Below are 22204 nucleotides of genomic sequence, written 5' to 3'. Positions count from 1 at the left end.
TGGAACTGGGCAAAGGCGTGTCTGAAAGATGACCCATGCCAAAGCTGTTGAGCATCCCTGAGAACACTGCGAAGGCAGGGGTCTATCCAGACAACCCCCAGCACCAATGCCCACACAAAGTCTGAGTAAGCGTAAGGCGTCCGTGAAGGGCAAATCTGTGTCTGTTGGAAAAAAATGCTAGGGTGAGGTGGATTTCAATTCAGATCTGAGCTATGGCTGGTCCTGCAAAAGGCAGGGCAAAGAACATCAGGCGTTAAAGGGAGAAAGATGTTTTCTCATAACAAATATTCAGCCTGACGTCACTGATCTATAATGTTCAGATGGCTACAGAGGACTGCTGTGGGGTTTTACATCTCTGGGGTAGTAAAAAGGTCTAAGTTAGTTTGTGGGTCTGGGGAAGACACCCACCCCCAGCTGTGCTCAGAAGAGTGTCCATTCTGCATGATGACCTGCCCTGGAGAGGTGGAGGGCCCAGCTTTGGGATGTTGGAGCATCCCAGTGGGATCATGCTGTTATTGCTCAGCGTTGCAAATATCTGTGGTTGTCCTTGTTCCCAGATCCTGGCAGCAGTGCCAGCATGGCTGAGCAGGACCGAGCCTCAGGCTGCCTGCATGGAAAGAAGCAGCTGCCAGGTCAGTGTGCAATGAGTGTCTTTTGAGGGTTTTCTTTTTCTTTAGACAGTTTATGAGAAAGTTGAATGTGGGACAAAGTTGTGAGATGGAGAAGAAGCAGATTTAGGGTGAAATGGTCTGGAAGGATCGACTGTCAGCTGGGGTGCAGGAGTTGGGGAACATGGCTGGGATATCCCTTGCTTGGCAGTATCAGAAATGAAATCAGGAGAGGAACAACCAGTCTTCAGAATGGCAAAGACTGTGCATGAAGGAGTCATCCTTCACCTGGCCTGATTATACTGTTAAACCAACACCTGAGCCCAAACAGTTAGCCTGAGGCTCAGAGGGCAAGTGAACGCAGCAGTCCTACATCTCTGGAAGCTTCTGGCCTCCTGCCTGCTCTGCCCACTCTGTAACCCAGCTGACCCCAAAGATCCAGCTCTGTCCCAATTGTAGCTTCAGCTGCTCTCAAGATGTAGGTGCACTATGGAAAGCCCATCTCACCAGCAGTGGGTCACCATGAGTCCAGTGGCATCATCACTGGTCCTTGTGTCCTTGGAGGCCAGAGGCTGATGACCAGGGCCTGGCTCTGTTGAGAGCTGGTGGATATCCACTTGCTTTTCCAGCTTTCACCTGGGAGGTGAGGGCCAACGACCGAAACTACCACATGCAATTCAAGAAGAAATTTGCCTTCTGTCTGACCAAGAAGAAGTATGCGGTGAGTCAGCCTGGGCCAGTCCTGGGCCATTTCTTTACTCAGCCCCTGATTCCTGGGCTGGTGGTGGTTGGGGGTGACATGACAGAGATGCTACAGAGTGATCTCCAGTAGGATGGAGAGTCACATATGTAATCCAAAATGAATAGGAAGGGCTGCTCCCTGCCTGGTGCCCCAGATGCCCTCTGAAGCTGTCAGAGAAGGAGCAGCACTGTATGAAGGATACTTTTTAGTCTGATGGTCGAGTCAAAAGATTTTAGGAAAAGTTTTGATTGAACAAAACCAGGTATTTCTTTTCCAGCTAAATAATGACCATCTAGTTGGAGGTCAGTTAGAGATGCTTTAGATGATCAGAAGCAAATTATTTTGTTTCAATTTTATATGGCCCTTTGCTCTAATAAATCTCTTTTTTCCTTATGGCTTTGGTAAATTTTTAAAGGCATCTCTTCTGCCATGAAAGGTTGAGAAGTCCTAAAACACCAGAATGATTTTGGCATTTTCAAAACACATCATTGATTTCATGTGGCTGAACTCCCACTGTGGCTTTGACCTTTCTTCTGCAGGGCAATGCCATTAAGACAGCCAAGTACAACATCTTTACCTTCCTGCCGCTGAACCTCTATGAGCAGTTCCACCGAATGGCCAATGTCTACTTCGTCTTTGTCATCCTTTTACAGGTGAGATGGACACCAAGGTAAGAGCAAGTGTGTGGGAGACTGTCTAGCAAAGGAGGGTTGTCTGGCATTTAGAGTAGAGGACTCTGGTCTAAAATGGTGTCAAGGATGCTGCTTTTCAGTGGTGTTCATTGTCTTTCATGAACTCTGAGGGGTTTAACCTATATGTTAAGTTTGGTTACTTTAAACTGATTGGGTTGGGATGTAAGCGAAGCTCATGTAGACCACACCTAGATAGAAATCCTACCCTCCAGATTCAGGGACCCACATGCATTTCACACATCCACTTTAAAAAGAGGAGGAAATTCAGAAAAACAGTTCTCTCTAAGCAGAGATATTGATTTGATTCTTCTTAAATGGGTTCCTGCCATCCTCAGGCGCTGACTGGGGAAGGGAGCTGGGAGGAGGGGGAGTTACTCAGTCACCTCAAGTGTCCCAATGTGGGGTGAATGTTGTGTCAGTGGTCTAAAATTCTCCTTCTCTAGACCTTCCCTGAGATCTCCACACTGCCCTGGTACACTCTGCTGTTTCCCCTGAGCTGCCTTCTCACCATCCGGGGTCTACGAGACCTGATCGATGACATTGTGAGTATGGGTTGGAGCAAAAGCCTGTGTGTTGGGTGTAGGTGCTGGGGGGGAGAGTCAGCAGAAAGGGCCCCTTTGCTGTGGGGTGAACTGAAAATCTTGGGAGTTGCTGTCATTCATCATTCTTGAGGTACCATCAACTCTACCATGTCCAAAATGCTTTGTATTTTCCCATGGGAAGGATGTGACCAGCCGGTTGCTTTCCTTGGGGTCTAGACCCCCATCTCTGTCATCTTTTAATATCTTAACCAATGGCTATATTCCCAGATTGGTCCCCAGAAATACCTCTTTATTCATTGGAATACATCTTCCAATTGCTTCAGAAACCAGATATTGCCCTGGGGGCTGAGAAGGCAGATGGTGGCATTAAGAGGGTTGTTTTCATGGGACAAGGAAGTCTGGCATGGCCCATTGTTTTCTTTTGGACTCTTTTTCTCTCTGTACAGGGCCGACACCAAAGTGACAGAAACATCAACAGCAGGCCATGTGAAATCCTGTCTGGGAAGAGGTGAGGGGCTTTGGGAAGCTGTACCCTTGTTTTCCAGGCCTGTGTGGAATGATGGAGCATCTGAAGTGCTGAGCACCCTTGAGCACAGCAGCTGAGAAGGGTTTTGGTGGGACTGTCCCTGACTCTGCCAACTCCCATCACCTCCCAAAATCTGCTGCAGGTCCAGCTGTTCCTCTGTAGGGACGATCATATTCCAGCTACAGACAACAGGTCTAAAAAAGCTCCAATTTGCTGTGATGTGCTGGGAGGAGGGTTTCCTTGGCCACAGACATTCCTCCAGGTCTTCATATCTAACCCAAGGAGTCATATCACTGCTAAACACTGGTCTGGGGAGGATCAGCATGTCCCACCTGTGGCCAGGGGGCTGAAAGTCCCTGCGACCTGTAGATGTGGGGGATATGGATGTGACAAATGGGTCCTGTGCCATCCTCGGTGCCCAGCCATCCTTCAGTCATCCACATGGGAGGCCACCACGGTGGCAGAGGAACCAACAATCGAGAGACCCCATTCATGCAAGAAGCTGGGACAGACACAGGCTGGTCCAGAGGACAGAAACAGCCACAGCCCCCATTCTCACTGCTTTGCAAGGATAAAAATGTCCACCCCTAATTCTCCCGCAGCTTCTGCTGGCAGAAATGGCGCGACATCTGTGTCGGGGACATCGTCCGGCTGCGTAAGGAGAGCTTTGTCCCGGTGAGTGATGCCCCGGAGCTGGCTGCGCACCAGGGGCAGTGGGGGGGAGTTTTGGCAAGGAGGGGCTCAGCCCGGTGATCTCTCCCCCTTTTTGCTCTTCAAGGCCGACATGCTCTTGCTGTGCAGCTCGGAGCCCAGCAGCCTGTGCTATGTGGAGACTGCTGACATCGATGGGTGAGGAGAGGGGGCAGGGGCCTGCTATTGCCATGGGGGGAGAGGGGCAGAGACATCCCAGCCAACGGCTGAAGCCTCCAGTCTTGGGGACCCCCTGGCACTGGGGGGGGGTCAGGCATGCTGGGAAGGCTGCAAGTCCAGCAGAAATCACGGGACGGGAGGGATCCTCCAAAAGCTAAACCTACAAACACCCCAGAAATGGGATTTTAACCCCAAATTTTGAAAACGGGAGTCCAAAAACACCTTTGAGACTTCCACAGAGCAGCTTGTGACCTCAGGCATCTCTCTCCATCTCTCAGCTCCCCCCCAGCCAGGCGGAGGACAGCAGCTGCCCGTCCCTCCTGCCTCCATCTGCAGATGATTTAATGGCAGGGTCTCCGGTCCAGGGCTCCCTGCATGAGTGCTTGATGTCTGTCACGATAGGTCCCTATCTCGCTTTTCATTCTCATCAGTCATGTAAACACCCAATAATTAATGGTCATCTCTGTCCCATGGGTCTGGCAGCTGAATTAACAGCTCTGTCACCCCACAGGGTTGTTCTATTTTTCTCTCCCTGGCTCTTGTTCACAGGGAAACAAACCTGAAGTTCAGACAAGCCCTTCTGGTCACCCACCAGGAGCTGGTGAGCGAGGAGATCATGGCTGCCTTTGACGGTGAGCCTCCCGGATGGGTGAAGATGTGGCCATCTCACTGGCATGGGATGGGTTCAGCCTTGGGAAGTCTTTGGCCCCTCAGGCACCAAGTGCCATCAGTCCAACAGGAGGTTGCACTTGCTCCTGCCTGCAAGGAGCCAAAGACCTTGCATGGAGGCCCTTCCCCAGCAAAGCAGCCCTGTGATGAGTCCATCAGGGTTGTGCACCTTCCCCCTGCCCTGGATCCTGATTTTCCCATTGGAATCAAGTGCTTGGCTCCCAAACCTGAGCTCAGACCCTGGATTTTTTTTCCCCTTTGGCCCTCCCATAGGATGCAGACTCCCCTCTCAGAGGCTCTGGGAATCAAGGGGATTGTGTCTCCACTTTTATAGCCCAGTACAGTTCCTGGACTGAGCACCCTCCCAGCACTGCAGGGTGGCCCTCCACCTTAGCCTTAATTTGAGCCATCCACATCCCAACTGCATCTGCAGATGCCCTGACAAAACCTCAACCTCCCCGAGAAGCCCCCAGCACCCTTCTTTGGAGGGGCAGGCGTGGTGGGTGAGGGGAGAGAAAGGTCCTGTCATTTCCCCCAAAGCCATCACCTGAATCATGCCTTCTACTCAAGGGAGAGTGACCTGTGAGGAGCCCAACAGCCGCATGCACAGCTTCACCGGCACGCTGGAGTGGAGGGGCGAGACCTACTCGCTTGACAGCGAAAAGATCTTGCTGCGAGGCTGCAAGATTCGCAACACCGACGTTTGCTACGGCTTGGTTATCTACGCAGGTGAGTGCCCAGGCCCAGAGCAGGAAGGGCAGAAAACACCCAGGTCCCCAGGGATTTTAAGCTGCCCAAGCACTTCTGGCATCAGCAGGTCCCATCCTTAGCTGATACAAAGTGGGAGGACCTGCCGCTGTAACCAAGCCCGCAGAAGTTTGTCCTAAGCTTTGCTGGTGTTGGGCTTGCTGGCAGGGAGATGATGTGGTCGTACCAAACCTCTACTCAGCCCAAGTTATATTTCGCCTGCATCACATCCTGGATCCACTCCACTTTGTGGCCTCTTGCACTTTGTGGCTCTGAGAGTGCAGCTGAGAGCTTGGCCATGAGTAGCTGTGGGTAGAGGGGAGGGGTAAGATCTGGTGTAAGCAGTATTTCTCCGAATGTGTGGCCACAGCTTGATTAACCACTGATCAAGGGATGCGGTCCTCTAAAGTCTTCGTTGGTGGGGAGATGTTGTTATGGAGGTAACCAGCACCACTTAGCTGCAAGTCAACCTTCTGGGGGCTGTGGACTGACATTTTCACTTCTAAAATGCTTCTCGTCCAGGATTTGATTCCAAAATTATGAGGAACTGTGGAAAGATCAAGCGGAAGAAAACCAAGCTGGACCGCATGATGGATCGGCTGGTGATCATAGTGAGTGTGGTGCAAACTCCTCCTGCTCTGGTCCACCGGCCTCCTGGGGTTGCTAACAAGTCCTGTGAGAGGCAGCTTGCTTGGGTGATGCTAATTTTCTTAAGTTTGCAATATTTTGTCCCAGATATCTTGGGTTTAACATGTGATGGGCACATACCAAGTGAAGTGGCAGTTGCTGGGTCTGGAGCAGTCTGCGTGGTGGTTGTGTTGCTTAAACCCTGGACCCTGGCAGCTCTGAGTCCTCAGCTGTAGAGCAGCCCCTTGGACCAATGAACTGGAATATTCAGGATCTCCAGCCACTCCTGGCCTGCTTTACTAATCCATAACTGTGCAGGTCCAAGGATGTGGCTTGTGCAGAGGGACATGCCAGCTGTGGCTCAGCACAGAGTAAGTAGATGGAGGATGGGGGAAGGAGGAGCCTTTCCTCTGTGGGAAGCAAAGCAGCGTGGTCACAACGAGGAACTGGACGGCTCTTACTCCTGTTCCTGGTGGTTGAGTGTCATCACTTCTCAGACTGGCCACTAGATTCCTCTGTTTGCTGGTACTTCAGCAGGAAGGCTGCAGGACACTCCTTGTCCAGGGAGATGGTGTCTGAGGCAATTAGGAGGGTGGGAAAGTTGGGGTTTGCTGTGTGTGTGTGTTGTGGATGTGTCAAGCTGAAATAACTGCTGCAATCCTTCATCTCGGCCCAGGATGAGCTCTGAGAACCAGTTTCAGGCACAAGGACACCTTTCCACAGGTTTACAGCTAAATGAGGCAAACTGTTCGGAAGGGGCAATGGTTGATCCTAGAAAAGAGTCTGGTGGGCTCTGTGTGATGGGCCATTCTCATCCTGGCTTCCCATCTCAGATCTTCGTGGTGCTGTTGGTCACATCGCTGGGCCTCGCCGTTGCCTCTGGGTTCTGGGCCAGGATGTTCCAGGAGAAGCACAGCTACCTCTCTGCTCTCTACAAGCGTACAACTCCTGCCCAGCAGGCCTTCTTCAACTTCTGGGGCTTCACGATCCTCCTGAGCATCATCATACCCATGTCCATGTATATAACGTAAGAACAACAGAGCTTGGAAGTGATCAGAGATCAATACCTCACACCCTGTCCTTGGCTATCATCTGGCATCTTGGTTTACAGCCACAAAATGGGGCTGCACAAAAGATCCAGCTGGGACCCTGAGCAAGTCATTCCCATGTGTTCCCTTAGCCGTAAGAGGGTAAGGATGGATGGGATGTGTATCTTACAAACATTGATGATGTGCTTTGAGACCTTCTCAGAGGAAAGCCACAAAAGAGATGCAAAGACACATATTGATGTTGGAAATTGTGGGCAGGCTGAGGATGAGACTGATGGAGGTGGTGTTTCCCCACTGAGCAGCAGCAGGGTGGGGAAGAGAAGGGCACAACTGTTGTGAGCAGGCAATAATCACAATCTGTGCTGGAAGAAGCAGTTTCCAAACTTTTCAGCCCTCCAGACCTATTAACTTTGTCATCAAGGGCCAGAGGGGAACCCAGTTGCCTGGGCCCCAGTGGGCTCTCAGTCAGATGTGATGAGCCTTCTGGAAAACTGGCCACAAACAATGAAAACCCTCTTGCTTCTCCCAAGCTCAGAGCAATAGGATCCAGGTGGGGAGTTCCCCTCTGCCCTTTCTTTCTGTGTCAAACCCCCAAGTGCCCTTGGGATGCAAGTAATGTGATCTCCTTCCCCAGCGTATGTTTTCTTCTATCTATCTGACACCCTAGGTTTGAATTCATCTACCTGGTGAACAGCTTTTTTATCAACTGGGATCTGGAAATGTATTACGCTGTCAAGGACATTCCAGCAAAAGCCAGAAGCACCAGCCTCAATGATCAGCTTGGCCAGATTGAATATATCTTCTCGGACAAGACTGGCACCTTGACACAAAATGTTATGAGCTTCAAGAAATGCTGCATCAATGGGACCATCTATGGTAACTTTTGGTGGACGCAAGTTTGTAGAGACTCATGAGTGAGGTAGACCTTGAATTTAGGCCACTTTGGTTCTTTCCACTCCTCCTGGCTCGCTAGGAAGCTTGGGGCATGTGGATTGATCTTGGTGGTCCAGTGTGTAAGCAGAAGCTGTAGGAATTCAGCTTGTTCTCATCTTCCATGTTATCGGTGCTTTGCAGGGGCCACCACACCTGCGGTCACATTTGTCTCACACCCCCAGTGCACGGAGTCAGGGCACAGTTCCGCTCACCTAAAATGGGTGCCTACCTTTCAGGAGATGTATCATAGCTCCGACTCAACTGAGATCAGCTAGGTCTTCCCTGATACAAAAGGGACCCTGGGGTTAGAAACTCAGCACAGCTACATGGCAAACACATAGTCTGAGTGAGGGGGATCCCACCTGGAATAATTAGCTGATGCTGGCCCAGGTGTCCAGGACAGGGCAGGCAGAGGAGCCTCAGGGTGATGGGCCAGTGAAGCCCATGGATTTTTATTTTCTATGAAGGTCTGGAGAGAAAAGGGAGGGTTTGCTTTTCTTTACATTGTTTTCTGGTGAATCTCCAGCTCGGTTTCCAAATCTGGGCACTGTAAGGCTTTCAGGTGACCTATGGAGGAGGCAAAGAAATTATCATTTCCCTTATGCTTTTTCTTTACAGTGAATGCATACAATTGGTCTTTGCGCTTTTTTATGATTCTGCTTGGGTTTCCCCTTAGAAACCTGAGAATTGCCAAGTCCTTCCTTTTCTTACTGCTATACTTACTCGAGTGCTCAGCTGGCTTTTGGGAATTGTCTCAGTGCTTGATTAGTGAAATTTAGCAAGTGGGGTGAGCCAGAGCTTTAGCATGGAGCTCCTTTTTCCTGAGATAAGTATCAGGCACTTGAGACAAATAGACAGTGATAAAGTAAAGAGGAGGAAAAAAAAATCTGGCAAAGTTTTTAAGCAGGAATAAAACTAGTTTTCCCCTGCCTGATGTATTGTTGTTGCACCTCTGTGACAGCAGCATCGCTGTAATCCCATACCAATCTCTGGCCAACCGCAGAGTCTCCAAGGAAATGTGGATGAAGGCTAGATCTGAATTTTTAACATTAAAAATGTCTAGAAAGTCAAATAAGTCAAACCTGGACATCCTAACAGAGCCTGGCTCATGACTGACACCAAGCAGATGCTGGAAGCCTGTCCCTTTTTGCCAGTCTTTTGGCCAGCAAAAGCAGCAGTCCCTTCCAGAGAAACTGCTCGAAGCCTCCACTGGTGATGCTTCCTGCAGTTATTAATTGAATTATTTTTATTTTGGCAGGTACAGGCACAGGTCGTGAGAACAAGCAGCCATCGGTGCGTAACTCCCCTCTCCCACGTAGCATGGGCCGGACGCTGTTCCTCATCGGGGCCAAAGCCGTAGCAGTTATTGATTACACCGGCAGCAGGACCAGCCTTTTGTTTTGGAGCACAGCTTGCTTACAATGGGGTCCCATGCTGTAACAGAGAGGCATATGCTTCCTCGGGCTGGCAAGTTTGCCAGTTCTCAGCTGCCAGTCAAGGACAGGGGAACTGGGTCTATAAAATAATGCGTCCTCTTTTTTTTTTTTTTTTTTTTCTTTTTTCGATTCCCAACCTTTTTATACTCATCCCCTTGGTGTAGGCAATGCAGAGCTCGGCTTATGGACTCTGATCTGGATCGGACTGTGCCAGCACAGGGTTGCTGTATTGTCGACCCAGCAGCATCCCCGGTGCAGAGCACCATGCTCGGTCTCTCTCTCGGGCACCTGCAGCCTGCCCGTGCCTCTTGCAGGGGTCGGGGTTGACCTGGAGCCACCATGGGGAGAAGAAGTTGGACTTTCGCGACGCGACGCTGCTGGAAGCCGCCCGGCGGGACAGTGACCCTGTGCTGAGGGAGTTCCTGAGGCTGCTGGCCCTCTGCCACACTGTCATGGTGGAGGAAAAGGGCGGTGGGTTGGACACAGTGGTTGACGTGCTCGGAGCGGGGTCGAGCTGCTGTTCAAGGCATTGAGGCCACGATGGCTTTTTCCATCGCCCAGCAAAGCTCTGCTGTGGGGGTGCATGTGGCATGAGAGCCCAGGGATGCTTTGGGCCACCATCCAAGCATCACGGATATGTACATTTGGGTTTGTTTTAAAGCTAATTAGTTGGAACAGAAGCACAGGGAGGATAATCCATCCCTGTCTGGGCACTTGTCCTGCCTGTGGCAATGAGCGGAAGAGATAAGACAAGTAGGACTGAGTTTCCCTAGCCTGGTGGCTTGGACTTTAGGGTCTCCATAGATAATGTTGGCACTGGGCAAGAACAGGGTGTTTCAGATGTCCAAGAGTTGCCTGGCTGGGAGTCTCCTTGTCTAATCCCTACTCCTCTTCTGCAGACCAGCTGGTTTATCAGGCAGCTTCACCGGACGAAGAAGCACTGGTGTTGGCAGCCAGGAACTTGGGATACGTCTTTCTGGCCCGAACGCAAGACACCATCACCATCAGTGAGCTGGGGGTGAAGAGGACGTACAAAGTGCTGGCCATGCTGGACTTCAATAGCGATCGCAAGAGGATGTCTGTCCTGGGTGAGCGGGATGGGGTGTCTCAGAGAGGGGGCCCTCCAGGAACACAGAGGGTCCCTTCCATACCCAGTCCTACAAGGGATGGCACCAGGATGGCTGTGATTGACCGCAACTGGTACAAGGACTCCTAAGGATTATCCTGGTCATCCCTGCGGTTTTGCTCTCCCTGGTACCTTGGTGAAGGGTTTGAGAAGTTGAGAAAGCGAGTAAATCAGGGGTTCAGAGTAGGTATGTGAGGAACTGACAGTCCTTGAGGCCTGATTCTGCCTCATGGTGGTGCAGATCTGGGGACATTCCTGTGCTTCCTATGACCGCGAGCAGAAAAACACTAGCGTCCCCCGGGGCGCCTTCTGCAGCATGGCCATTGCATGGGAACAGCGATGAGTGGGAGCCACCTCTCTGCGTACCTAAGCTGTCCTTCCCCTCCCTCCCAGTGCGAGACCCCCAGGGCACGATCCGGCTCTACACCAAGGGGGCTGACACAGTCATTCTGGAGAGACTGCAGAGGCGAGGGCCCAATGAGACCTTCACCGAGATGGCACTGGATGTGAGTCCCATGCCAGCCTGGGGTGGAAAGGGCTGGTCTCCCTGCTGCTGGCTTTGGCCTGGGTGTCCTGGAGTCCCCTGCTGCTCTTTCTCCCTCTGGCTTCAGGATTTTGGTCCTTCTTTCTTCCTTCTGCTCTAGAAGCCTCACCTGCATATGGGACAGGGGGTAAGAGGGCATCAAATCCACCTTCAGTGTTATGCATGGACCAGTTGCATTGCAAGGATCCTCGTGGGGATGCTGTAGGATGGGGGAGGGAGTCAGAGCCCAGAGGGAGACCCTCAGATCCTGGAGGGTCTCTGGCTCTGGCCATGGGAACATTGCGTCTGGCTGGCATGATGCCCTGGTCCACTGTGAAAGTCATCCTGGTCAAGGGAAGGGAGACCTGATGTCTCATCTCTGCAGCGCTTTGCAGAGGAGACGCTGAGGACTTTATGCCTGGCCAGCAAGGAGGTGAGCGAGGCTGAGTACAGCGTGTGGAGCAGGAGGCACCGTGAGGCCAGCATCCTGCTGCAGGACCGCGCGCGGGAGCTGGACAAGCTGTACGAGGAGATGGAGCAGAACCTGCAGGTGGGATGAGGTGGGGGTTTAGGAGGAACCGGTTGCACTGGTCCCACAGAGAGCAGGACCAGGGGGTTCAGCTTTCCGGGATGAGGGGTGAAATGTCCAACGCAACACCCATCCCCTGGGTGGGAGGGCAGGTGGAGGTCCGCCCTCCAGGGGTGACTTTGTGACATGCCAGTAGACACTGGGTTAGAGATCTGTCATGTTGTGTCCACCCATGGGCAAGGACCCCTGGCTGGATCCAGGGGCAATTCCCACCTCCGCATCTTGCCCTGCCCCATGTCACGACACCCACTTACCCTCCTTCCAGCTGCTTGGGGCCACAGCCATTGAGGACAAGTTACAAGATGGAGTCCCTGAGACCATCCAGCTGCTGAAACTGGGCAACATTAAAGTGTGGGTGCTGACGGGAGACAAACAAGGTCAGTGGAGGCAACCTCAGACCCCACCAACACATTTCAGCTTCTCCCCTAAGCAGGAACAGACAAGAGATATGAGATCCTGGAGAGAGAAACAACCAGGTTCTGCTGTTCCCCTTCATATAAAGTAATAGCACGTCCCACAGATCATGTCACCCATGGGGAAACTGGGGCAGGGGAAGCCATCTGCGTAATGGCACAGAGCTGGAGCAGAGCCCCCAGCAGCTGCAGCCCACTGAGGGCTGTTGGACCCAAGGCCTGGGGGCTGCCCCGGGATGGGGGGGGGACAGCATCTTGTGGCCATTGGCCGTTGGCACCTGTGTGTTGCAGAGACCGCAATGAACATTGGCTATGCGTGCAAGCTGCTCACGGACGACATGGAGATCCTGGAGGAGAAGGAGATCAGGTGAGGAATCGTGACCTCCTGGTTGAGGACATTGGTGTCCCCGCTGAAGACACCTGAGGGCACAGGAACCTATGCAGGATGGGCAGAGATCGACTCTGCCAGAGATGCTTCTCCTTCCCTGTCCCAGTCTGGATATCAAAGGCCCTCATTTGCTGTTTGCATGCTCATTTGCATGGCCTCCCCATCTGTTTCTGCCCCTACAGCATTCTCTTGGCAGGCTTTGACCAGAAAGTGCTTAAGCTGCCTCTCCAGCCTCTGAACCATGGGGACAGAGGCTGATTTCTGATCTCAGTGAGCCCTTGGGTCCCCCTCTCTGTCCCTCCTGTTCCCACCCCTGGGTACCAGCCCCATCTCCCTGGAGCTGGCTTTGAGATGCCAAAGGCCAACTGTAGGTCTCGGTCGAAGGCAGGCAGCGTGCCCTGTGTCCCCAGCTCAGCTACAACCACCCCTTCCTCACACAGCAAGATCCTCAGGACTTACTGGGTAAGCAACAACCACCTCAGCAGCAGCGGGGAAGTCCTCTGCAGTGGCCGCCTCTCCCAGCAGCGCCCAGAGGCTTCACGCAACAAGAAGAGAGCTCTCATCATCAGCGGGGACTTCCTGGTAAGGTGGCACTAGGATGCTCTTCTCTGCTCCCTGCCTGCATGGGCAGATTGCTCTTTCTGCCCTGATGCTATCCAAATCCTGGGTGGCACCAGCACGTGGAGGAGGTGATGCCACTCCTGCCCAAGGGGTGGGAAAAAACCATTTTTGGCTGGGGAATGATGAGTGAAGAAGGGGATAACCTTGCACTGATCATTTGGTGTTGGGGGGTTTCAAGCACACCTGCCTGACCAGTCTTCTGGGATGATGCAGGCTGGAGGGTAATCACATGCTTTTCTGGTCATACTGGGACAAACTGGTCTCACAGTCACAGTACCTGCTGTGTGCTGAACTTGGAGAAGACTGGGGGTCGCTTTTTTGTAGCACCTACAAGATTTAAGAGCATTGTTGAGGAGCTGGGGGCCCTCATGCTATGAAGGCTATGAGTGAGGTCCCAACCACGTGTGCTCTCCCCTAAGGACAAAATCCTCCACACGGGAGAGGTGCTGAAGGAGAAGGGGTGGCTGTGGCAGCGGCTGGCTTGCTGCAGGGCTACAGGCTCGCAGGAGCAGGGCAGTCTGGTGGAGAAGGCCTTCGTGGACTTGGCCACCAGCTGCCAGGCGGTGATCTGCTGCAGGGTGACCCCCAAGCAGAAAGCCCTCATCGTGGAGTTGGTGAAGAAGCACAAGAAGGCCATCACGCTGGCCATTGGAGATGGGGCCAACGATGTCAACATGATCAAAAGTGAGGCTCAGGGCAGGGGGGAGTGTGGGTTTTAGCCAGCACGTCCTGCTAGCGGGGAGTGGTGGTGTCCCATCTGCCATCTTCACCACCTCACCCTCTCCTTTGAGGTGAGGAGTTGGGAGGGGAACCCCCAAACCAGTTGCCCACGTTGCTGTGCTGGGAGGGGAGCGAGAGGCACAGGACCAGAACCAGGACCAGCCTGGGACAAGAGCAGGGTGGACCACTTGCTTTGACAGCAGGGATGAACCTTGATGAAACTTCAGGCCCTAACGTGGGCAGCTGGCAGAGATGTTCCTGCCCCTCTCCAGCAGCCCTGACATGGGGCTGTGCTCTTTGCACGCCCAGTCATGCCTGGCATGTCACTCCCACAGCTGTGGCATGTGATAGAGGGGGCTTCTTCCCTTTGCCCATCAGTCCTGGATTCACCCTCTGCCCATCACCCTCGGGGCAATCCACAGGGAATTCAAGCACCCAGCTCACTGAAAACCTCCCCATCTGCGTTTCACACCCTCCTGTCCTCTGCAGCCGCTGACATCGGGGTGGGCATCAGCGGGCTGGAGGGCATGCAAGCCGTGCAGTGCAGTGACTACGCCCTGGCACAATTCTCCTACCTCCAGCGCCTCCTGCTCGTCCACGGTCGCTGGGCTTATCTCCGCATCTGCAAGTTCCTCCGCTACTTCTTCTACAAGACCTTTGCTGGTCTCATGGCCCAGGTCTGGTTCGCTTTCCACAGTGGATTCACAGCTCAGGTGAGGGATTCAGCCATTAGTAAGGGTCATATCCATCCCATGGAGGTCTGCACACTGGTGTTTCGACCCCCCTCCTGCTGATGATCCCATGCAGGTCTTGTGCCTGGTACTGCCTGATGGGCACATGTCCACATCACTGCCCTGGTCTCCTTTCTCCCATGCCCTGGTATTGGGTTGTCCAATTTTGGGGGGCTGCCTGGCTAAGATGCACCTGGTTATCTGCTTTTTACCTGGCTGCATTGGGAAAAGCATCCTGCAGAGATTTGGGATGTCCTTGTGAGCTGGAGCTCAGTCTCAGACAGACGCAGGGAAAGATGCCATGTGCATTAAGCTTGCTTCCTCCAAAATTTTATCCCAAAGACCATTAGTGTGTCTTGACCACTGCTGTGTGGCTTCAGCCTCCCATCTCTGTCTGCAGCATGGCCCCACTGCAGACAACATGGGGCTGATGCAAAGCCTGGGGAAAGTCCATGGGGATTTCTCCAGAGTTTGGATATGAGTCTCTTGGACTCACCCCTGGTGCCTGGGCATCCTTTCTGAGTCTTTCCAAAGCACCACTGAGCTCACAGCTGCTTTCTTTTCCCTTCTAGCCTCTGTATGAGGGCTGGTTCCTTGCACTCTACAACATTTTCTACACTGCATACCCCGTGCTGTCTGTGGGCCTTCTGGAGCAGGTATGGGTTCACCGGGCTGCATCCAGCCCCTGTGCCTGGAGGCTGCATCCTCAGCAGGTGTGAATCAGCCCAGCAGTCGTTGCACCCCATCTGCACGGCTTTTTGTGCTGGGACATGGTACCAAGCAGCTCGATGGGCATTTGGAGCTCTCCACCGGTCTTGGGGTGCCTCTGTTCCCCATCACCCCAGAGCAAGCAAGTGGAGGGACTCACTGCAGCTCTCCTGAAGGGTGTGTTGGGTGGGATGGCCCAATCCTGCTCCCCAGTGTGGGTGGGGAGGGTGATGCTTGGTGCTCTCCTGGCAGGACGTGAGTGCCAAGAAGAGCCTGGAGTTCCCTGAGCTCTATGTGATCGGGCAGCAAGATGAGCTCTTCAACTACCGCGTTTTTGGCATCACCCTCCTGCATGGGGTGAGCACCTCGCTTGCCAGCTTCTACATTGCGCTCTGGGCCTTTGAGGACCATGTTGGCAGCAAGGTTGTCGGTGACTACGAGTCCTTTGCCGTCACGGTGGCCACGTCGGCGTTGCTGTCAGTCCTTGTGGAGGTAAGGACCAATCTGCCCTTCCCCATCCTGGCCCGGTGGTAGATGCTTAGGGATTGCAGCCCTGGGCTCTCTAACACCATCCCCAACAGCTTCGTGCCTGGGAGGTGATCTCCCTTGCGGCAGGGGAGGAATTCAGGACAAGTGGCTGAATGGAAGAGGGTCCCTGCAGCCTCCATGAGACACTGTGTGCTCTGCCCTTGTCCCTACAGTTCATCCTGGACACCAAGTTCTGGACAGCATTGTCCTTCCTGATGGTCACAGCCAGCCTGCTGCTCTTCTGCTTCTTCTCCTTCCTGACCCAAAGCATTGATGCCTTCAGGATAGCCCCTGCCATCTTCCGTTTCCCAGGTGAGATGACCCGGGGATCCCCATGGCCTGGGCTTGGTGTTTCCCACCTTGTAGATCATCTCTTCATCACCACTTGTCAGTCTTGCTGTTTTGAGTTTTGACTCCAGTTTAGATGCCATCTCCTCTTTAGACCCCTCAACACCTTCATGGGTGGGGGCCTGTCCCCCAACAATTGTTCCCTCTGTCCTCTCCACCTTCTCTACTTAAACATCACCCACCCACTTCTTGCGTTGACAGATGCCAGCTGGAATGCCCTGACCGACCCCTACGTCCTGCTCGTGGTCCTGCTGTCCCTGGTGGTGAACACCATCCCCTCGCTCACCGTCCACTTGTACCGCACCATCACGGGCAAAACCACCATCCAGCAGGTGAGGGCTGCGCGGGGGCTGGCATGGGGAGGGGTCTGCCTCCTGCCAGCGTCAGTGTCTGGGGGTGGCCAGGGCGCTGCTGGTGATGGGAAGGGTGAGGTTCCCCAGCGAAGCCACTGCTGGGACTGTAGTGGTGGGACATGTCACCTCTCCTTGGTGGCACCACTCAGCTCATGGTGGTCTCTCATGACACTGGTACCCAAGCCTGGCTTCAGGGCCCTCTCCCCAAATTGGTTCATGGCCCGACAGAAGGCCCTGGGGCGAGAGACCTCCTCTTGGAGAGGGTCTGCTTTTGGCTGCAGTAAGGAACTGGCCTGCAGGACTCCCCAGACCTGCCACTTAGGAGGCACTGGGGTCTGATGCAGGTCTTGGTACCACCCCCAGCCTTGGTAGAGCTCATCCCTATCTGGGTTGTGGGTTATATCTTCCTGGTGGTACAAAGAGGTCCCAGATGAGAGCAGGGCTTGAGATGATTGTGCACCAGAGCTCCAGGAGCTTTGAAGACCCCCAAGAGGGTCCCCATGTTACGTATCCCATCGTGGTAACTCAGGTCATGGTGGAGCTGGGACCCAAACTGTCTCGGTGGAGGGTGTCCTTGAGCTCCCTGTGTGTCCCCCCTCGGGGTGAGGGCTTGCCTGGGAGGAGGCCACAGCCCTGATCTCTCCGTCTCCTTGCAGAAGATCTGCTTGAAGGCCAAGCGGGAGCCGGAGCCCTCGGTGGAGCTACGTGCCCATGTCCCTCACGGCTCCTTCCACCGCCGCTCCAGCTATGCCTTCTCCCACCAGGAGGGCTACGCCGGCCTCATCACCCGCGGGGACAGTCTGCGTGCCAGGGCCACCCGCCGCACTGCCCCAGGTCTCCTGCACCCAGAGACAACCCCAGCTCTGTCCTCCCTCCCCAGCCCCTCGGCATAGCTGCCCTGGCTGGCATCAACCTCCCACCATGCTGGGACAGGGCAGGTGCCATCAAGGCACAGAACTGGCTGGCTCCCTCCTTTTATGGGCATTTTTTAAATCTTATTTGGATGGTTTTGAAGCACGGGCAGCCCCTGTGGCTGCAGAGGCTCTGGCCCAGCCTGGGGGGCTGCTGCTCCAGGCACTGAGTCCTGGGATGTGTCCCACCAGCGGCAAAATCTCCCCCATGCAGTGTGTTCATGGGCTTTGCAGGAGCCTCTAAAGCCATGAAAACCACCAACCTCTGCCTCCACGCTTGGCCCCTCGCCCCGCAACACCCTGGCTGGCACCCCAGCCCCCTTCCCTTTGCTGAGCCCCCTCGGAGCTGGGCTTCCTCCTATCCAAGGCTGATCCTGCTCCAGGCTGGACCCACAAACAGCAACTCTGCTGCCCCAGGCTCATTATTCCACCTCTTAATTACTAAAATACTCTGATGCAAAACCAGCGGTGGAGCTGGGTGGCAGGTGCAGCCCTTCACCCCTGCTCACTCCCTCCTGTGCTGGGGGCCGAGCTGCACCGGCTGCACGAAGACCCTCACCTTGTTCTCCCACAGCTTCAAGGAGCACAGGGCAGAGCCAGCCACCCTCCCCACGCAGGGCTGGATCCGGCACCCATGGCTTTCACATGCATCAACCCAACAGATCAGACTCGAGCGGCGTAATTTTAAAATAACCCCTACTTTCTGAAGGAGGACCTATGTATGATTGATTACCTGCAGGTTTTTCTTCTCCAGCCAAACCAGCCCAGCTTCTTGCAGCCTCCTCTTGTTGCTCCCCCACCATCTCCACCTCCTTGTCTTTGCCATCTCAGCACGAGGTGCACATGGTGGTGGTATCTGCTACGTGCCATGCCCTGTCTCCACAGCAGCCAGTTCCCACTCCCTCAGGACTGATGTCCCCATCTTTGGGGACAAATTGTGGCCACAGGCTGTTCACTGCAAAGTCCTGAAAAGTACTTTTGGTGAAGGGGGGAGGGCAAAGCATCGGGGTGATGTGCATCAGCTCTGACCAGTGGGCATGGGAGCACACGCCCTGCAGTGCCACGCTTTGGGGACATCAGCAGCTGGAGAAGTTGTGTGTGAACAACTGACTGGTGACCAGATCACCCTTTTTATTGTTTTTATTTTTTAATTAAAAGGATTTTAGCTTTTCTCTCCTCTCCTGTAAATCTCTGCTATGCCACCAAGGAAGAAAGCTGCACAGAAAGGTCCTTGGTCCCTCTGTGCGTACCACCAGCTCTTTGCCACCTGCCAGCACTTGCAACATGGCAAAATGCAGAGTAGGACAAGCTATTCGGGTAAAAAGATAAATAATTAAATCAGACATGGGGTCTTGGACCTGCCTGCAGCACACACGACTTGATGGGTTTGTTTAACAAGTGCTTTGGCCTCATCTGCACCGAGTTTGTGAGAATTAAAGTGTTTTCTTTGGGCTCTGGCCAGAAGGGTGCTGGATGGTGCCAAGAAATAAAAGCATCTGAGGCTTCCTCTGGGAAAACTCTCACCTCTGCAACTGCCAGGTGGAAAACTGGGGGCAGAAGCCTTTCCCAGTGCCTGGGCATGATCCCCACATCAGCCCCCTGATGCTCTCAGGCCAGGTCTAGGGAAAGGAGTTGAGATGGTTAAAACGGGGCTACTCCTCCAAAGCAGCAGCAGAGCTGCATCAGGAGGGAACCGACCCATGAGCATCACTGCGGGACACACACACACGCCAGGGTGAATGACTAGAAAATAATTTATTGAAGAAACAGAAAGCTGCAGAAATACAACACAGTCATGACCAGTAGAGGATGAACAAATAGAGATTTTTTTTTTTTTTTCTCTTTTAAAACCTGTTGACAGGCTGGAGTTAAGTTTCCTGGTAACTTCCCCTGCATGAGTCATTGCAAAGAACAAGGAACAAACTCCAGAGCACACAGCACAGTTTGGATAAAGTGCCTGACACATAAGACTCTTTTTTTTTTTTTTTTTTTTAATGTTTGTAAGTAGCTTAAACAAATATAGTTGCAAGACACAGAGGAGTAACAATTGCATTTCGCTGTAGAGTAAAACCTATCCCATGAGAGTAACAATGAAGCAGCAGGAAAAAAAAAAAATCAATTTAATTAGAAGGAAAAAGTCATTTAAAAACTCAGAAATGCGGCCCTCAGACCGTGCGGGACGAGGGTGAGTGTCACCTATTGCTATACAGAAAAATGAGCAATGTTTTCTGGAGGTGGCTGGACTGACAAACCCGAGGCTGCGGGTTCTTCCTGGCCAGGATTAATTCTGTCTGACTTCTTTTTTTCCTTTAGAAATTTAAGGGTAAAAAGAAAAACAAACAAACAAACAAACAAAACTTGATTTTGTTCTTTGCAGTTTTAATTTCCTCTCTTAAAACCCCAAACAAAGACACGAGAGGAACCGGATTCTGCACGGCAGCATCTGCAGGTCCAGCCCCATCGCCAGCTGCCAGCGCCGCCTCAGCTGCAGGTGTTCTCTGAGACAAGGGAAAAGGAGCCAATTTAATGCTGGGGACGCACGATGGTGATGAGGGCGGCCGGCCGGCACGGTGCCGGCAGCCAACCCAGCCCAGTGGCTTCTTCACGGTGCCCAAAGTGGGCTGGGGAGAGAGGTAACAAGGAGCCGATCGTTTTCCCCACCCAGACTTTGGGTGCTCAGGAAAAGGGACGAGTGGTGATTTATTTTTTTTGCAAAGCCATTTCTCAGCACAGAGAAACGCCAGCTCCTGGCCCACTCTGTGTCCATGTCCCGTCAGCGGAGCCATCGTTAGAGCAGGAAAAATCTCGTCTCTGGCTGTGCCATAGCGGGGTGACAATGGCTAAAACCCAGCCAGGTGTCTCCGGGAGCCCGTGCTCCTCCTGTTCACCCGGCGGGACGGGGACAGCACTGCCCCGCTGCTGATGGTGGGTTTTCAAGGCACAAAAGCCATCGGTGGAAAACTTCCACCCAAGGCAGAACTGGAGTGCCTGGGGGAGCATCAAGAAATGACCCAAATCCCTGAAAACTTCCACAACTGAAGTAGGACATGGTGGCCAGGCTGAACCAGCAGATCTCAGTGGGAGATCTTGGGTCCACTCCTCTTCCTCACTCTCTGACCATCTGCTCTCCATCATCCTCAGAGGTGCCCCTGGGGCCCCAGTTTTGCTCCTGCTCCCCACACCACAAAAACACCCTTTGGGGCAACCCTGGTCGAGAGAATTGTCTTTAGGACAGAGCTTGGATTGTCATTACCTGCAGGAAAAAAAAAATCTTTGGTATTGTGGCAAGTTGCTCCTCAAGGCATTTTGGTTGATGTGGGCAGCAGGCATGGCCAGATCCGGCATGGTGCAGGGCTCAGCCTGCCAGCAGTTGATCCAGCAAGTCCCGGTGGGCTAAAGGACAGGGGACAGTGCTTGGCTCTTGGCTTCTCTGGGGTTTCCCAAGCCATTTGGTTCATTCCCCATGATGGAAACCAGCTGGTCTCTGAAAGGTCCAGGACTTGTGAACTGTGGGTTGCACCCAAGCCTGGTGAGACCTTGTGGTTGGAAATGAGGTCTTGGCCTCCAAGCACCAAAGCTTGTTGTGCTAGAAAAGGTCTCGTAGGAGGAAATGGGACATGGCAGAGATGCAGAGCTCCCCGGAGGACAGGAGGGTTGGTTAGTAGATGAATGGTGCTGCTGGAATAAACATCTCTTCCTAAAACCAAGGTCCTTGGTCAGTGGGTCCCATGTCTCCCACCACCACCTGGTACTGAGCATCTCAGTGCTGGCTGTGAAGAAGGCAAAGGCTGCAGGGACACTGCATTAGACAAGAGATGCAGATTTTAAAAAAACCCTACTTTGCTTTTGGGGGCCACTTCGGTGGAGCCCGAAGAAGCTGAGATCTCTCTCCTCACAGTGGGCTGAGCTTTGGGGCCACCTCTAGTGACGGAGGCAAAGGATGGAGTGGTGAAGAGGCTGGAGAGGGCTGAGGAATCAGCATTTTAAGGTAAATGCTCTGGTAATGGTGGGGAAGCAGAAAGAAGTAGGTACCACTGCCTCCTCTGAGCCCCCATCACCTTCCTGACTTCCAAAGACATGACTCCTTACTGCTACTCTCCTCCCATCTTTAAGCAAGGAGAGGAGGAGCAGCAGGGGGGAGGAAGGAGCAGGGGATGCAGCCCTGTTCAGGGGGGGGTCTCTGCACATTTGCAGAAAGCTCCCTGGCTGTCTAGGGCAGGCAGGGAGACCTTCCAAAATCCCCTGGGACCTGTTAGTGCGCTGGGGTCCTCTAGGACCTTCTCCACTGGTTGGACTCTTCTTCTTACCCCTTCAACCAGAGCGGGTGCCCCCATGCAGGGCGAGAGCCAGGCTGGGCGGCACGTGAAAGCCTGGCAGGGGCAGACACTGTGTGCTGGGTGGTGTCTCTGACCCAAACCACATCCCTGGGGAGAAAAACCTCAGAAATGGGTCGCTCCAGTCCATCCCTGGGTCCATTTGGGCATTGATGCAGCACCATCTTCAGCACCTCTTTCCACACAGGGCAAAGGCAGAGGCAGGTCTGTGAGGTCACCCCAAAGGACGGGGACTTGGGAGCATCACCTGGAAAGGTCTCAGCCCCAGGGGGAGGTTTGGGGTGCCCAGGGGCCGTTTCCCTTGTCTCAGAGCACACGAGGAGCCCCGCGGCTTTGCCGGCTCAGGTTGTGGCAGTTGATTGTCTCTCCTCTCGTCTGCACTTGGGATTTGACCCACAGAGCTGGATAAAGAAAAAACAAAAAACCAAAAAACAAAACCCAAAGCACGGCGAGGAGCCAGACCCCATGGT

The 22204-nt window shown here is 53.4% G+C and overlaps 1 protein-coding gene across 1 annotated transcript; it reads left to right on the top strand.

The window, feature by feature from the left end:
• Nucleotides 1–557: 557 nt before the first annotated feature.
• Nucleotides 558–18572, top strand: ATP8B3 (ATPase phospholipid transporting 8B3). The gene is made up of 27 exons (XM_069790112.1): nucleotides 558–632; nucleotides 1238–1329; nucleotides 1890–2003; nucleotides 2486–2584; nucleotides 3031–3092; nucleotides 3713–3785; nucleotides 3889–3959; nucleotides 4530–4612; nucleotides 5220–5378; nucleotides 5919–6007; nucleotides 6857–7050; nucleotides 7740–7948; nucleotides 9264–9298; nucleotides 9756–9912; nucleotides 10341–10529; nucleotides 10961–11073; nucleotides 11476–11640; nucleotides 11945–12056; nucleotides 12384–12459; nucleotides 12921–13062; nucleotides 13521–13785; nucleotides 14311–14534; nucleotides 15125–15208; nucleotides 15513–15752; nucleotides 15962–16100; nucleotides 16338–16468; nucleotides 17146–18572. The coding sequence occupies exons 1-27, from the start codon at nucleotides 578–580 to the stop codon at nucleotides 17380–17382; spliced, it is 3609 nt and encodes a 1202-aa protein (XP_069646213.1). The 5' UTR covers nucleotides 558–577; the 3' UTR covers nucleotides 17383–18572.
• The last annotated feature ends 3632 nt before the right edge of the window (nucleotides 18573–22204 follow it).

This window comes from Haliaeetus albicilla, chromosome 8, assembly GCF_947461875.1.
Source record: "Haliaeetus albicilla chromosome 8, bHalAlb1.1, whole genome shotgun sequence".
Lineage (NCBI taxonomy): Eukaryota > Metazoa > Chordata > Aves > Accipitriformes > Accipitridae > Haliaeetus > Haliaeetus albicilla.
Note: the sequence above shows the minus strand (reverse complement) of the source record. Positions and strands in the feature narration are given on the sequence as shown.

Excerpts from the sequence above, each read along its gene's own strand:
- ATP8B3 (XM_069790112.1), top strand. The coding sequence starts at position 578 with ATGGCTGAGCAGGACCGAGCCTCAGGCTGCCTGCATGGAAAGAAGCAG. Across the intron at positions 9,299-9,755 it reads GTGAGAACAAGCAGCCATCG|GGGTCGGGGTTGACCTGGAG; the intron begins GTGCGTAACTCC and ends TGCCTCTTGCAG. Across the intron at positions 16,101-16,337 it reads TGCCATCTTCCGTTTCCCAG|ATGCCAGCTGGAATGCCCTG; the intron begins GTGAGATGACCC and ends TTGCGTTGACAG.